Genomic DNA, 14,748 nt, shown 5'->3' on the forward strand with positions numbered 1-14,748 from the left:
CCTTACTTCCTCTATTTCTTACTAAAGTCATTTTATTTCGTAGACCCTAGACTCATTCCACCCACTTCTGCTTTGTCTGTTCGTCCTTTGTGGCTGCTAACTAACTCCCTAAATGGCCGCTCTCGGGCGGGCGTGTGTTCCTCAAGTGCTCTGCTTCCTGCCGTCTGTTGAATCCTTTAAGGCCTAAGCCTTCCTTTGTCTTCAGAGACTTTTGAACCTTTCCCTTGCCTCCCACCTGGATGAGGACCCGGCCTCCATGTCTCTCCTTGCCGCTTCCTCCCAGCAGCATGGCCTGCCCTGTATTTAGCTCTTACACTCTCTTTAAAGTTGGAGTCATCCTGTCACACTGTGGCTTCCACCATCCCAGTGATTGGATCCCGGGCTCCCTCCCTTTCACTCACTCTGCCCTCTGAGTCGCTGCTCTCCCTGGCCTTTGAAGAGCACCTTCCTTCCCAGCTCATGCATCCTCAAGGAGCCTCTGTCAGCAACCATCAGGCAAAGCTTATTGCCCAGGTCTTGTCTTCTGACGTGGAAGCTGAATAGGCGATTGGCTGTTGTCGAACAGCATGGGTTTTTGGCTTGAGGTACATCCTCATGCATCATGGGCTGCCGCTCAGGGGTACTGTCCGGTTTAAGCATCATGCGACACCCTGCGCATTCCCTAAACAAGCGTTGGAGACGATTTCTTACTTACCTGCAACTTTCCTTCATAACCACTTCATACGAGTGCTGTCTGTCGCCTGTCTACCTTCAGGCTTACTGGGGCTGTACTCAGATTTTGCACAAACCTCTGGTGTCTGATTGATGCACATCAAAAATCTTTTCTGCACACCTGTTCTCTGTGTACCACAAGCAGAATACCATGTGTGCTTCCTACAATGTAGGTACCTGTGTACCGCAAAACAGCTTTCACCTCTAGCTCGAGACCCAGAGTCACCCTAGAGCAGTGACCTAGGACAGGGTCCTTCTTTGTGTATCCAGTGGGACGACAGCATTACTTTTGTCTCAGTGTTGCTGTGTCATGGCACTGCCCTGAGGACTGAATGAGGTGACACGTGTGAGTGGGGGATGGCCGAGGCGAACATGCACGCAGCGAACGTGCATGCCGCGAATGTGCATGCCGCGAACGTGCAGTGCGTCGGTGTGTGAGGTGGAGCAGTGAATTCCCAACTCTCTTTCGCAGCAGCACTGACAGATTGCTCTCAGACCCTGAACTGAGTGCCACGGAAAGTCATCTTGCTGACAAGAAGGCTCCAGGGAGCGAGCGTGCAGCTGAGAGGGCAGCTGCCCAGCAGAACTCAGAAAGGGCCCGCCTGGCTTCGCAGCCACCATACGTCCACATGCAGGTAATAATGCAGGTGCTGCGGTAACACAGGTGCTGCAACAGCAGTCATCCAAGGGCAGGGCACTGGGCCGGGCGTGGAGGAAGCAGGGAGTGTCAGCCTGTCCTGCTGCACCCTGGTCAGTGCGAAACTCAAATAGACATGCAGGAGTGCCGATTGGTGCTGCTGTGAACATTATTATGACCACAGTGGTGGATTTAGATTAAGGACAAGTGATCCTCTAGTAAAGATGGCGTTATCCTTAGCAAACGGTGCTTATCGGTTACCTCAAGCTTTACAGACATGTAAGAGATGGTCTTTCTCTTGGATAAGTAGATCTTGCTTTCTTCTGTCTTGGAAATAGAGATAGTAAACTCGGTGATGTTTCAAAATGGCTCTGAAAGGAGCGAGTGTGGGATTTGAGTTCTTTGGAGTTCGATGCAGAATGGTGACAGCCGTGCAGTTTGGATGTTCGTGATGGCTTCAGACAGCTTGCTCAGCCAGCCCTGGCATATCCCCATTTTCATAGCGGCTTTACTAAGCATGACACTCACTGTCTCATCTTCACGTGGATGCGTATGAGAGGCAGGGACTTAGTGCTTTTAGGGGTAACACACACATAAACATTTTACTTTCGGCACCAGCATTACTGGGAAAGAGCGTCCACCTTGTAATGTGTTATCTCTCTCTTCATCCCTGCCACCTCGAAGAACATCACAAAACCCTAGAAATGAAAACAAAACAATCAAAAGAACTACCGTGTTACGTTAATTCATGAGACTAAGTGGCACTGTTTTTATTCTGGTGTGGAGTCCAATGCAATCCTCCTGGCTTTTATTTTTTTAGATCCTTTGCATTTGAACATTTCCACGAGCCTTGAAGTGGACAGAATTCATAGCTTTCCATAATGCATCAGTCCTAAAAAAAATACCGGGTTCCCTCTATGACCCCTGTGGGTTTGTGCATCTCCTCATGGTTCCCTTCTTTTCCCCACCAGCTTTGCATTCCCGTGAATGAGTTCCACAGTTCTTTCTTGTACATTGGATGACAGTGTTCTTGCTGGTGACTTTTAAACTAGGTGTGTGTCTGCCATTAGTGGAAAGCTCGCTCCAAAAATCATCAAGCAATCTATGAGAGTTGCTAGGGTACTTTGGCATGAGACACACCAAAGACCGTGCCCATCTCGTCACCACCCTAGGGGCGTGGCCTCTCCAGCGCTCTTTCACTCATCTCTCTTCCTCAGTCCTACATGGACCATTGGTTGCTTAGGCTCCAGGGTGAGCTCTGACTCGCTGTGTTCTTCACAGAGCGCAGCACCGGCTTTAACTAGTGGTCCCTCAGTTTTCCTCACTCTTGCCCCTGGAAGTTAAAGTTGATTTTTAACTTCTGGTGCAATCTTAAGCCGTTCCTAAATGCCATAAAAACAGTATTGTCTGAAAACCAGGCTCTGTGAGGTACCGTCATATTCTTAGAGCTACTGCATATGCTGGGCCGCCACTGTTTATCACCCGGTCCAAGGTTATTCCTAGCTCCGTGTCCCCTCTCCAGTATTCTGTTCCAGGCTGTAATTCCCTGGGAACCTTATATATGCCAGTGCAGTCTTGCTGGGAAAAGAGTCAAAGAACTCTTGCCATTGGGTGTTGGTCTTCGCCGTAGGTCTTTGAATCAAGTCTTACCTATTCCCTAGACTGGGGAGGTGTGAACAGGTTAGCTTCCGGGATGTACCATGCAGGCATGGCTGTCTTCAGAAAGGCCTCTCTCTTTGTTTCTGCATAGTTAGTCGTTCAGTGTCAATAGCACAGATGTGTGTTTCTGCTGTCTGTGCAGTACCAGGGTATCAAGGTCCAATCCTGTTGGATTGTGAGTGTCCAAAGCTAGATCGTTGTATTTATCCAGCTTGGAAAGCCAAGGCTTTAGCAGTGTGGTTGATAACTGAAGTTGTCTTGATGTTATACCTGTTTCCATCTTGTTTTACCTATGTGAAGAAGGATTCTGAGAACAAAGGAGAGACAACAGATGCTTCTGCAACTGTTAGGCTCCTCATGTCCCCTTACCATAGTAGTCCTGATGTAAGAAGACACTCTTTATAAATGAGAATTTAATTTTGCAGGGAAAATCCTAATCCTGGCCACTGACTTCAAGTTTGGTGAAAGTAGTAGATGATTCCAGTTTGTTTTGAAGGAGTTTTTAAAATCAATCACACTTACACTGTATATTTGTGGGACCATGATGCAGAGCTTAGCCGATGTCTCAAGCAGATTCGAAAGTATTGGCAGGATGTTCTGAGGACTGGTAACAGAGCCATTGTTTTTTCTCAATTTCCTTTTCAGGCATTTGACTATGAGCAGAAGAAACTATTAGCCACCAAAGGTAAGTGACACAGGACTGCTTCCCCTCTTTGCCCTTCGGGTACACCTTCATTTTCAAGCAGTCCAGGTGATTTGAAATAAAAAGAAACCCCAAATGTTTGACTTCATAATACACAGATTCTGTCGGAATAAAATGTATTTTGTGAAGTACATGAGCATAATTAAGGAGTCCCGCAGCTTTTCCTCATTTACTTTTTATTGTATAAAATGTTTTATTCTTAAGCATTTCACATTAAGAAATAACATTGAGTTATAACATTTTCATATGTTGAAGAAACACTGTGCACCTTCGATAATTTTATTTAAGAGTTGCATTAAGCATGCCAAGCGTCTCTTTTATATTCTGCTTTCCAAAGCAATGTTGAAGAAGCCAGTGGTGACCGAGGTCAGAACGCCTACAAATACCTGGAGTGGCCTGGGGTTCTCCAAGTCCATGCCTGCTGAAACCATCAAGGAGCTGAGAAGAGCCAACCACGTGTCCTATAAGCCCACGATGACGACCGCCTACGAGGTGCATATTTCTCCTCCTGTCCACCCTTCCTGTCCCTGGCTCTTCATGGTCATAGGGATTGAGTGCCTTGGCTCCCTTTCTGTCTTTGTGAGCTTATGTAAAATGGATGAGTCTTACATGTGAGGCTTTTTCTCTCCCCTCGAAGTTATTCATCTATACATGTGATGGAAATTTATATTTGGGAGTGAGTTTTTGTTGGAAGAAGGATATCCTATGAGTAGGGCCAAGATCAAGCAAAGGGCAGCTGCGGTGTTTCATAAAATACTTACAAAGAGTCCCTTTGTCCGAGAGTATCACTAGCAAGCCACCGTAGGAGAAGGCAAATGTTCAACAAAAACAGATTCTCGAATCTGAGTTAACCTCGGCATGTTGAGATGTGCCAGGAACGCAGCAGGAAGCATCTCAAGCAACAGTGCCAACATCCGTATGTTTACCAGATGTTGGCACAGCTCCACCATGAGAGTGGAATCTGGTGTTCTCTGCATGGGGAGGAAGCGCCCAGAACTCCATCCTCCTGGGGGCCAGGCTCCACGTGACTCCGAACAGACCCTGTCCATCTGAGAATGTCAGACTTTGGCCTTAGGGAGTAGGGGTCTGGCCAGCTTGCACACAGACATGCTGGGAGACTTCAGACTCTGGGCGGACCCGAATGACTAAGCCGAGCACCATCCACCTCCATCATCCCGGCAGGCTACAAAATTGCTGGCTGCGGGCTTCAGAATTGTTAGTCTAATGGTAGCATTTGTAGATGGAGTTCCTTTTCTCCACCCGATTTTTTCTTTGTAATAAGATTGTTGATGGATGCAAGGCAAAAAGCAAATACTTTTTAAAAATTGCCTTTATCTCTCTTGAGCAAGCCAAGAAGAAAACACTATTGAATAGTCTCCCGCGGATTCCATTGTCAGGGTTACAGTAGTCACCTGGCAGGCTATATTTAAGATTAACCTTCAGCTGCCGGTATGTGGGGACTATTATGCAGAGTTTTCAGGCTGTGGGTGTCCACTTCCCCTCGGACCCACTGGAGCTCTGAGAGGAAGTAGTGCTGTCTTTTGTTTGAGGAGGAATTAAGCTAATGCTGAGGATTGGCCTTATACCCTGTAGTCAGTGGTCCACCTCCCTTGCCTTGGCTTTTGGCAGAGTAAAGTGTGGAGTTGTTGACTGCTAGTCTGTAGTTTCCAAAATGAAACATTTAGCTTTAGAAATGTCCTTCAGTTTCTTGCTTGGAGCCTGGCATTATAGCAAGTTGTTAATGGTAGATACAGAGGGGTCAGGTGCCGAGCTTGCAGGAGCTGGAAAACCCCACCCAGTCCTATGGATAGATTTTGTTCTCATTAGCTTGCATCCTCCTTTGGGTCGTACTGTTGGGTATTAGTTCTGCATGAGAACTTTATCCATAGGAAAAACCAAGGCTTCTGAAGGATGAGGTTGTGTTCCTTGCTGGAGGAAGTAACTGTACATTCAAGCTATTTATGCTTTCTGTATCTAAAGTAATGCTTTCAAAGTGTAATGTGGATACATAAGGTCTGGGTGATAAGTATCTTAAATTGGGTTCACTTAATTCTTTGTGGATTATATGGTGCATTTTCATGTATAAATTTATATGATCCCGACAAACTTATAGTGGGAAAAGATGCTCCCAGAATGGGTGTGTCTTCATCATGCTACGGGCCAGTAGATGTGAGGGGAAAGACTCAAGTTCGTTTTAAACAATGTTCTGGAACATCTCCTTAATGATTTCACTCAGAATGCAGAGGGAGAGATGACGTGCAATTGATATTGGAGCCACATGGCAGTGACACAGACAGATATACATATGCATGATTTTAATCACGTAGAAGAAGAACCTTCTCATTGAGCTCTGTGAGGTTTCATTTGGTAGGGGTACAAAGCGAGGAAGAGTTGGGGCTTGTGTGTTTTTTGGATATGAGCCATGATGGGTGCCTGGGTGCCAAGGAAACAGTGCTGTAGGGGCGTTGAGTGCTGAAACGCTAAGGAAGTCTTGGGCTAAAACAAACATAGAGCCTTGAAATGCCCTCCACTCCTTTCTGTGAATGGAAACGTACAGGACCTCTGTCTAGCAGCCGACCCTAAGTCTTTGCTGCTGTGGCTGGCTTGGGCTAGCCTGCTCTACTTCCCAGACTGATGTCAGTCAGTCCACTCACGCTGAAAGACGGGGGGGGGGGAGATAGTGACAGCGAAAGTAGAGCCCGGGGAAGCTCCGTGCAGCCTGCTGCTTTCCACTGCCTCTCTGAATGCCGGGAAGGGTAGGCTCTGGCTTTCCTTAGGAGTCTTTCTCTGTGCTTGCCTCAGGCCAGGTCTTTCTCTGTGGAGGGAGAGGGTCCATAGATAGCATTAATGATTTCTCTGTGGCAGGGGCTCCCTGGGCAGGCAAGTCTCTTGTTTTCTCTGCCATCGCCGAGAAGGACTAAAACAGGAAGGTGGGTAAGGGCTGAGGCTGCCTTCCATGATGAAGAGTGTGGGGAAGGCTCGAAGAAACAATAGAGGACAATTCCTGTTGAGAGAATGAGAGAGCAAGGCATGGGGGCATAGACGATGGCTAAATAGATAGATACAGATAGAGATGATGGATGGATGGATGATAGATAGATAGATGATAGTGTTCGGGTGTCTGCTTACAGCACTGCCATGTTTACATTGGAGGGTAACTAGAGCATCCTCACTTTCCTCATCTTTACAAAGAAAAGCAAAGGGAAGGTGGACTGTAGCTGTGTGAGTGTCCCTGACTGCTGACATTCTCATAGCTGAGAACTATACAGCCAATGTGCCAGGTACTTCAACTTCCTGTCCCAGGCTTGGTCAGAGAATTGGGTACTTTGAGCTCTGTACTCTGCGTTATTGAGAAGCTGGAGTTGAGTCATTTTTCAAGTTTGTATTTTTCTTAACAACTAAATAATTATCCTGTCCTCTGGAGAAGTTGTTTAAATAAGAGGCAGGCACTTTGTACCTTTTTTTTCTTCCGGCCTGCTCGGTGTTATACTGGGACATGAAAACATAAACAAAGGGTCTCTTTGAACTGAGCTGCTAAGGCATTGGGGATTTTTCCATTTTCTTTCTGCTGTCTATCTCTTAAAAGCACACAGGCAGGCGCGTGGGGGTTGGGGGGGGTGGTCACATGTTCTCCAAAGCAAATAAAAGCATGAGTTGGGAGCCACCAGTGATTTCCAACTTCCCCAGCACTAAGCAAGGAAGAGTTCTGATAGTTTCTTACCTCAAAAACTTGAGTGTGGAGGAGAACTGCTTGCCCAGTGGATATTTTAGACCAATTAGTGGGGTAGCAGGAATTGCCATCTTTGGAAGTCTGCCAGTTCAGCCTGCTGGGCGAACGGTTAAAGACATTCAGAAAGAGGCAGCTGTCAAGTCGTAAGACATGAAAGCCGAGCAGTTACTCATCGGCGCTTACTAGCATTCAACATGTTCTTGGTCCTTCTACTCTGGGTTGGTTTAAGATATGAAAGATTATTCACTGGAACATCTAGCTTTTTTTTTTTTTGGTTGTTTTGTTTATTTGTCTGTCTGTCTCAGTAGCCATAATTTCCCCCTGTGCATTGCCCTAAATCAGCAAGGGCATCCCACTGATGCAGGAGAGTGACTCCGCACTCCCAAGACAGTCCTGTGCACTAGATTGTACACACTAGTGCTGCCTCGGGGACAGGCCTGCCTTCTGGTGGGAGGAAGACAACATGTCAAGAAGGCAGTGGGTAATAAAATTCCTAGCCCATGCTCAGCAGAGTTGCTTTGACCTTAGGAGTGGATGAGAGGCATGCTGGGAAATGTAGGTGACAAAACAGGGCCACTCTCAGGAGCATCTTGGGGGGAAAAATCATTAAGTCCAAGGAATAAATGGCTTGATCATCCCAAGGTTAGAACTCACTGGAGAGGTCTCAGAGCAGGAGGCATTGTAGATGATGGTTCCAGCAAGGCCGATCCTGGTACTCCTCCATCCATGGTAGACTGCAGGGGAGTCATGGGGAATTAGGAAGTACCTCTGCCTCTGAACAGCAGAAGGTCAAGACTGTATGAGTCACGGCTTGCTCTGATGGGCACTTAGAATTACCAGCCTTGTTTTATGTGCTGGATTACAGAGGGAGGAGGTAAGACTTAGCACCATGAGTGACCGAGCGGGTGGAAGGGGAGTTCAGAGTGGCTGGTGGGAGGGACCATTCAGTGAGGAAAGTGCTCAGGGATGGAACAGAGTAGGCTTCAGACCTGCAGCTTTCTGACCGTGAAGTTCCCACAAGGGCTCGCAATCCAGAGTTAGACACTGCCAGAGCCGCTGGCACACTAAGGATTTCACAGAGGATTAAATGCATTCACTGACAAAGTACAGAAACAAAGTGGGGGGGGGGTTCAGTGGGTAACAAAGACCAGGCCTATGGCTAGCCTGCCATTCAGGATGGGAAAGAAGGAGGAGGTTACAGAGGACCTGGGGAGGAAGTGGAAAACCTCAGGGCTAGGGTGTCCTGCTGTTTACTTGGAAGTGTTTAAGGGATGCAGTCCTTGCCTTGAATGGGCTGCATGAGCCACAGTTAAGTGTGGAAAGAATTTTCTTGGAATTACTGGTGAAAAATAAATCTGCAAATGAGGGTGCTGGAGAGATGGCTTAGAGGTTAAGAGCACTGGCTGCTCCTCCAGAGGTCCTGAGTTCAATTCCCAGCACCCATATGGTGGTTCACAGCCATCTGCTGATACGATAGTGCAGCCAGGGGGCACCATCGTACCATGGATACATAAAAAGAATCCATGTAAACTCAGGCAGGTTTTGAGTTGCTATAAATTAATCTCAATTTAAATTTGGAGAACTTCAAAGAGCATATTGTTCAGGTATCTGTAATTGGCTGGGGAGATCATGTCCTTGTTTGGGGGAGAGTAGTGTCAGAGATGGCAGTTCTGTTTGTCTCTGCACACTGGGTGTTAGGATAGCCTGTTGGCTTTCCTTGCACACTTCTGCCACTCCTGTGTCCTTTTTGTATGAGCTAAGGCAGAGAATCATTCCTGTACTATGTGTGTGAGCACACATTGTGCGCGCGCGTGTGTGCTTTCTGTTTCCTAAAACAGGGATGAACTCAACCATGACATTTTGAAATTTTATCGAAGAATTTTCACCCTGGTGACTTCCAGAGTTCTGTGGGCACTTGCAGAGTTAAGTTCTCTTGGTGAGGACCTCACTGTCTGTCAGTGCTCATCTTTGGTACATTCCGGAGAATGGGTGTGCCTGGGTTGGTGACGGAAGGACATTGCAATGGTGTCCTTCACTGCCTAGTATCATTTCTCCTCCCATTCTGAGAAGTCCACCGTGTTGAACTCTTCCTTCTCCGGCTTGGACTCTTTACAGGGTTCCTCGTTGTCCCTCTCAAGGTCCAGCAGTCGTGAGCATCTAGCAGGTGGAAGCGAATCAGACAACTGGAGAGACCGCAATGGAGTAGGACCCATGGGTCACAGTGAATTCGCAGTGCCGATTAGCAGCCCCAAGCGCAAACAGAACAAATCAAGTGAGCTTTATTTCTGTTCGTACCTCCAAGTGTCAGCTTAGATGTACTTGCTGGTGTGAGGGGAGGAGGTACAGGCAGCTCGCTCCTGAGACGTGAAGAGCTTGGTGTGAGTCACGTGTAGCCTCTTCCCCAAGCTTTCCTCGTTCCTCCCTGTGAAGCTCTCTCCTCTAGCTGCATTTTGTACATGGTGGATGCTCTAGTTTCACCCCCGAAATGCCATCATTGTCTGTCATGACCTACCTTGTAGAATTTGAGTTCGGCAAGTCAGTCATGGCTAGTGAATTCTTCTTGAGTTCTGTGTGACAGGCTGTGTCTGTCTGGCACCTAGCAGGTGCGTGTTCTATAGATGTTTGAGGAGTGAATCACACACACACACCTCCAAATAACAAGGAAGAGATAGGAACATGTGAAATTGGTTGAATAAGATATTGTCAAATCATATTGGACAACTGAAGAAAAGCTAACGGTTAAAGGTGAAAATAAAAGATTTTTAGTTTAATTTTCCTATTTGAGAATTTCATATTACATTGTTTTTACCCATCTCTCTCCTCCTCCGGTTTCTCCCAAGGCACCCTATCTTCCTCTCTCAGCAGCCATTGGTTACCTGTAGCTCTTCGTTTAGGGCTGGGGCCTTAGGAGATTTCCCCCATCCACATTGGTGTGTCAACTGGTATTTGTCATTTTGCAGGTCTTATGTAGGCAAATATGGCCGAGGCTAAGCAGGGTGTTATATCTGTAAGGGTGTCAGGTCTTCTAAGCTGTAGAAACGAGTAGCCAGACCAAAGATCGCACCGTGACCATCAGGTTGTTAATAATGCTTTTTTTATTCAGGGTTCTCCCCAGATTTGAAATTTTAAACATGTAGCATGAACTACCTAAAGGTACTCCAAGCGAGTGCATTAGGACTTGGAGCCTAAGGTTTTGATCAGTCAAGGTAGCTGTGTTGTCCCATGTCTCCAACTTGAAGACTAGTCACGCTATTCTCCAAATCAGAAAGTGAGCTCAACCCTTCTCTCTATGAACCATGAACTGTTGCTGGAAACTCCCATCAGCTACTGTCTGATCCTCTCAACATGTGCAGTGCAGTAACTCCAGAGGCAGCTGCTGTTCCACACAGGCCTTGGGATTGGGTGTTCAGCCTATAGCCCAGCTGGCTTTGCATTCATTTCTTCTTGCCTTCAGCTAACTTAAACCAAATGTACTAAGTTGTTGAACTAAAACATAGGCTAAGATGAGCTTGTGAAAAAGAAACTGGGTGATTAAAGAAGCCCAAAATTATGGCTTTGCCAGGAGTTTGTAAGAGTAGGGGTGGAGTTTAAAAGAAAGCATAGATACTATAAACAGTTAACACAAACATGTCAGTAGTCAACACTAAGTTAAGGGCCATTATTTTAAAAAAACCCTGTGGGGCATGTTTATAATTATTTAAGTTTTTACTAATGTGTTTTACTTTGTCCAGATCTACAATATATATTACACTGGTCCAACATTTTAATTCCACTCGCCTTATCTCAGGTTCTCAGTGGCTACCATATTGAAGAGTATGGGCTTAGCCATTTTTCTTCATGCCCTGGGTCTTAGTCTTGAAGTCTTCTCCTTCTCTGGGCTTTCCTGTTTATGCCAGTGGCTCAAGTGTAGACCTTGGTAGCTCCCCTTTGCTCTACCAGGAGGTAAGTTTATCATTTGGACAGCAATTTACACCATCAGCCTCTAGTTGACTTCTACTCACTCGAGGCCAGTGGGAACTCTGAGGGGCTCCCAGCACAGGGTCTGATGTCACCCTTGACTCAGTGTGCTTTGATGATTTCGGGGGGCTTCTATCTTACCTTTAAATGATGGTCCAAGGATGTTATTTAGGGGTTAGTGATCCCTTCATATTCTTCCCACAAGAGAATACCTGTTTTAAAAAGAACTATTGAAAGTCCTTGCCTTTGAGATGTGCAGAGAGTATCTCAGTTTGCATGGGAAAAGGAGAGAAAGAAATCAGTGGGGGCCAGAAACCCGTGCAAAGCAGACTCCGAGGCCTGGCTGCTGCCAAGCCCTGGAGTGACCTGTGTGGAGCTGCCTGGCCTGGAGGAGCCTCATCTTTCTCCCACTCTCTAGAAATCCCTCTTAGGGCCACATCCTCGCTTTGACAAATGGATCCCCACACAGGCAAGAGGCAGCGTGGTCACACACCCCTCTAGTAGATCCTCCAAAGCAGTGTGCTCAGGGGGTGGGGTTGGAAAGGGGGTGGTCTGGTCATGTACATGGTCTGGTATTAATGGCCCTTCCTCTAGCCTGGGATGCCAGTTGGTCTGAGAACCAGACCATAGGTAGGTTTGCCTCTCAAATCATTTGCAGAGCCAAGACCGACTTTCGTATTGCTGTTAGCATCCCTCCCAAGAAGTACATTCGCTCTGTCAGAAATTAGGCCCCGGGAACCTCAGCCTTGTTGCTGCAGATGTTACTGATTTCAGAAGCACCCAATATGATGGACTTAATGCCCTGATGTGTTCTTCAGGGCTATAGGATGTGTGCGCTGTGGTGCTGCATAAATCCTCTGCGACATGAAGGAGCCATAGGAGTAAGAGGTCAGGATGGGGAGGGCCACCCTGCCAGCCAAGGGGAATCTGGGCCTGTTATAACTTCCCGAACCTTTACAGTGTCCTAGAGTTCCTTGCCAGATCTTCATTTGATTCCCATCAAATCAGCTGTAAAGAGCCCATGCTCAGGGAAAACACAATGGATGATTATTAGCTGCGGAGGCTCCAGTACTGACTTTCTGCCTCCCAACTGTTGCCTCAGAATGGCGGGAGCTTCCTGACAGCAATAAACAGCATTTCCTTGGTGAAAAGCCGATGATCCTGTGGTGACAGATTACCTTGTTTCTGCAGCCTGGTGCTCTGTGCAGCTGAACAATGGAGTCTGAAATACTCGGTGATTAAGGCTTTTTAATTAAACCGTGTTCTCTGTGGCCCTGATTGTCTCTCCTTTGCCCTGCAGGAGAGCATTATCTGAGCAGCAGCAACTACATGGACTGCATTTCCTCGCTGACAGGGAGCAATGGCTGCAACCTGAACAGCTGCTTCAAAGGCTCCGACCTCCCCGAGCTTTTCAGCAAGCTGGGCCTGGGCAAATACACAGATGTCTTCCAGCAGCAAGAGGTCGGCCAGCCCGTTTCTTCCTGGACATCTTTGTTTGGGGTTGTGGGTGTGATGACCTCCAGAAGGAAGCCACATTGAGCCGTGGTTGTCCTTTCTCCGGGTGTTTGGTGGGGTCTCAGCTTATTCTAGCTGCAGAGGAAAATGTCATCTTACTTAGTATAGCATGGAGAAGCAGAAAAGTCCCCAACCATCCTTCACCACATTAGCCGAGAGAGCACACCGGGGTGTTGATGTAGGGGAACCCTGAGGTCAGCATTGAGCCTGCAGGTCCTCATTGTTCGCATTTGCAGCCATATATGATTTGTTCAGAAGCCGCAGGGTACCTCATTGCCTGCCTGTCACAAGTGCCCAATGTTAGTAATGAATCTGACTTCACTGCTGTTACCTTTCTAAGAAAGTCCCAGAGGCTACCTTCAAAATAAGAGCCCTGCCCCTGAACCGTTTCTTCCATGTTGTGTTGCCAAGGCCACAGGTAAAGCTGAGCTGTTATACACATGTTTCTGTACCATTTTTTTAAAGACAGTCTGTTGCATGGTCTTGTACACAAAAGGAGCTATCTTGTGTACACTTTGATTTCTACTTAGAACCAAAAGCTAACAAACATTCTTGATTCATAATCCTTTATCAGTTCACAAATATGGTACAGTATGTGTGGTGTTTTAGTCATAGCTGTCAAGATGCTCATAGCTATATTTATCTTGGTGTCATTAAGTTGCTGGCTTGGTCTGTCTCCGGCTGACAGTTGTTTTCAGTTTACCAATTTCTTTTCTCTGTTCTTCACCCCCCCTCCCCTCCTCCTTGTTTCACTTTCCCTCCTTCCTCCTTCTCCTTGAGATTTTGTTTACTGTGTATGAATGTTTGTCTGGATGTATGTCTGTGTACCATATGATGTGTGCAGGGTCCATAGAGGACAGAATTGGACATCAGATATCCTAGGACTGGAGTTAGAAACACTCATGAGCCTCCATGTGGGAGCTGGGAATTGAACCAGGGTCCTTTGGAAGAGCAGCCAGTGCTCTCCAGCCCCCACCACCTACTTCTGGCCCTCGGGTTGATGCCACCACCATTGGTTTTAGGGAGTAGGTAGAGTTAACAAATCAATACAATGAGTCAGTCCACAGTGGTAAAGACACACCCACTTAACCCACCAGCTGTGGCTTGTTTATGTTTTCCATAGATTGATCTTCAGACGTTCCTCACCCTCACAGACCAGGATCTGAAGGAGCTGGGAATTACCACCTTTGGTGCCAGGAGGAAAATGCTGCTGGCAATCTCAGGTGAATATATGTTGAACTCATTTTAAAATCTGAAAACTCTCTGCCAGGGGTCTTGGCATGTGGGGCTGGTTCTTTTGCCCATCAGTTACTCACTCCTCTGGTACGATGCTGGATGTGATGCAGGGGGATTCTCCTACCAACTCTTAAACAATGCTGAGAACACCCTACCACCTAATCAAGGTCCTTCCAAGAAAGCCTGCCTTGGCAATATTGCTCCTTCTACTAGGCCTCCTCAGAAAGATGTAGCCAAAATTGTCCCATGCAGAACATGGGAATGGGTGAGCATTTGTGATAAACGAGTTGCTGGATTTGTGAATAATTACTCTTGATTGAAAGCCATGTTCCAGTATGTATGTTCTTGAACGCCAGGATCATCACGGTGAGGGGAAAAGTGCATTCATGGTGTTTCTTGGTGGGGTTTATCAGACTTAATGCCTTTTGATTTTTCTAACGTTTCAGTAGAATTTGAGTCACAGGTGGAAGAAAAATAGTCTCTATATCCCTAGTGTGCCTTCTTGGTGGTCTCTTGCATAGTCCTTTAGTGAGTGCTCTGTAAGTCCCCACTGGGTGCTGTGCAGGTGATGAATCGGGGTGGCGTGTACACACATGCCAG

General features: G+C 46.8%; 1 protein-coding gene across 1 annotated transcript in view; it reads left to right on the forward strand.

Moving 5' to 3' along the window:
- The window catches only part of Bicc1 (BicC family RNA binding protein 1), a 212,239-nt gene that overhangs the window by 190,720 nt on the left and 6,771 nt on the right, over nt 1-14,748 (forward strand). The window contains 6 exon segments of the mRNA XM_005070782.4: nt 1,184-1,346; nt 3,653-3,692; nt 4,048-4,202; nt 9,556-9,712; nt 12,698-12,858; nt 14,036-14,135. Coding sequence (XP_005070839.1) covers nt 1,184-1,346; nt 3,653-3,692; nt 4,048-4,202; nt 9,556-9,712; nt 12,698-12,858; nt 14,036-14,135 — 776 coding nt within the window.

The sequence above is a fragment of the Mesocricetus auratus genome, unplaced genomic scaffold, assembly GCF_017639785.1.
Source record: "Mesocricetus auratus isolate SY011 unplaced genomic scaffold, BCM_Maur_2.0 Super-Scaffold_100027, whole genome shotgun sequence".
Lineage (NCBI taxonomy): Eukaryota > Metazoa > Chordata > Mammalia > Rodentia > Cricetidae > Mesocricetus > Mesocricetus auratus.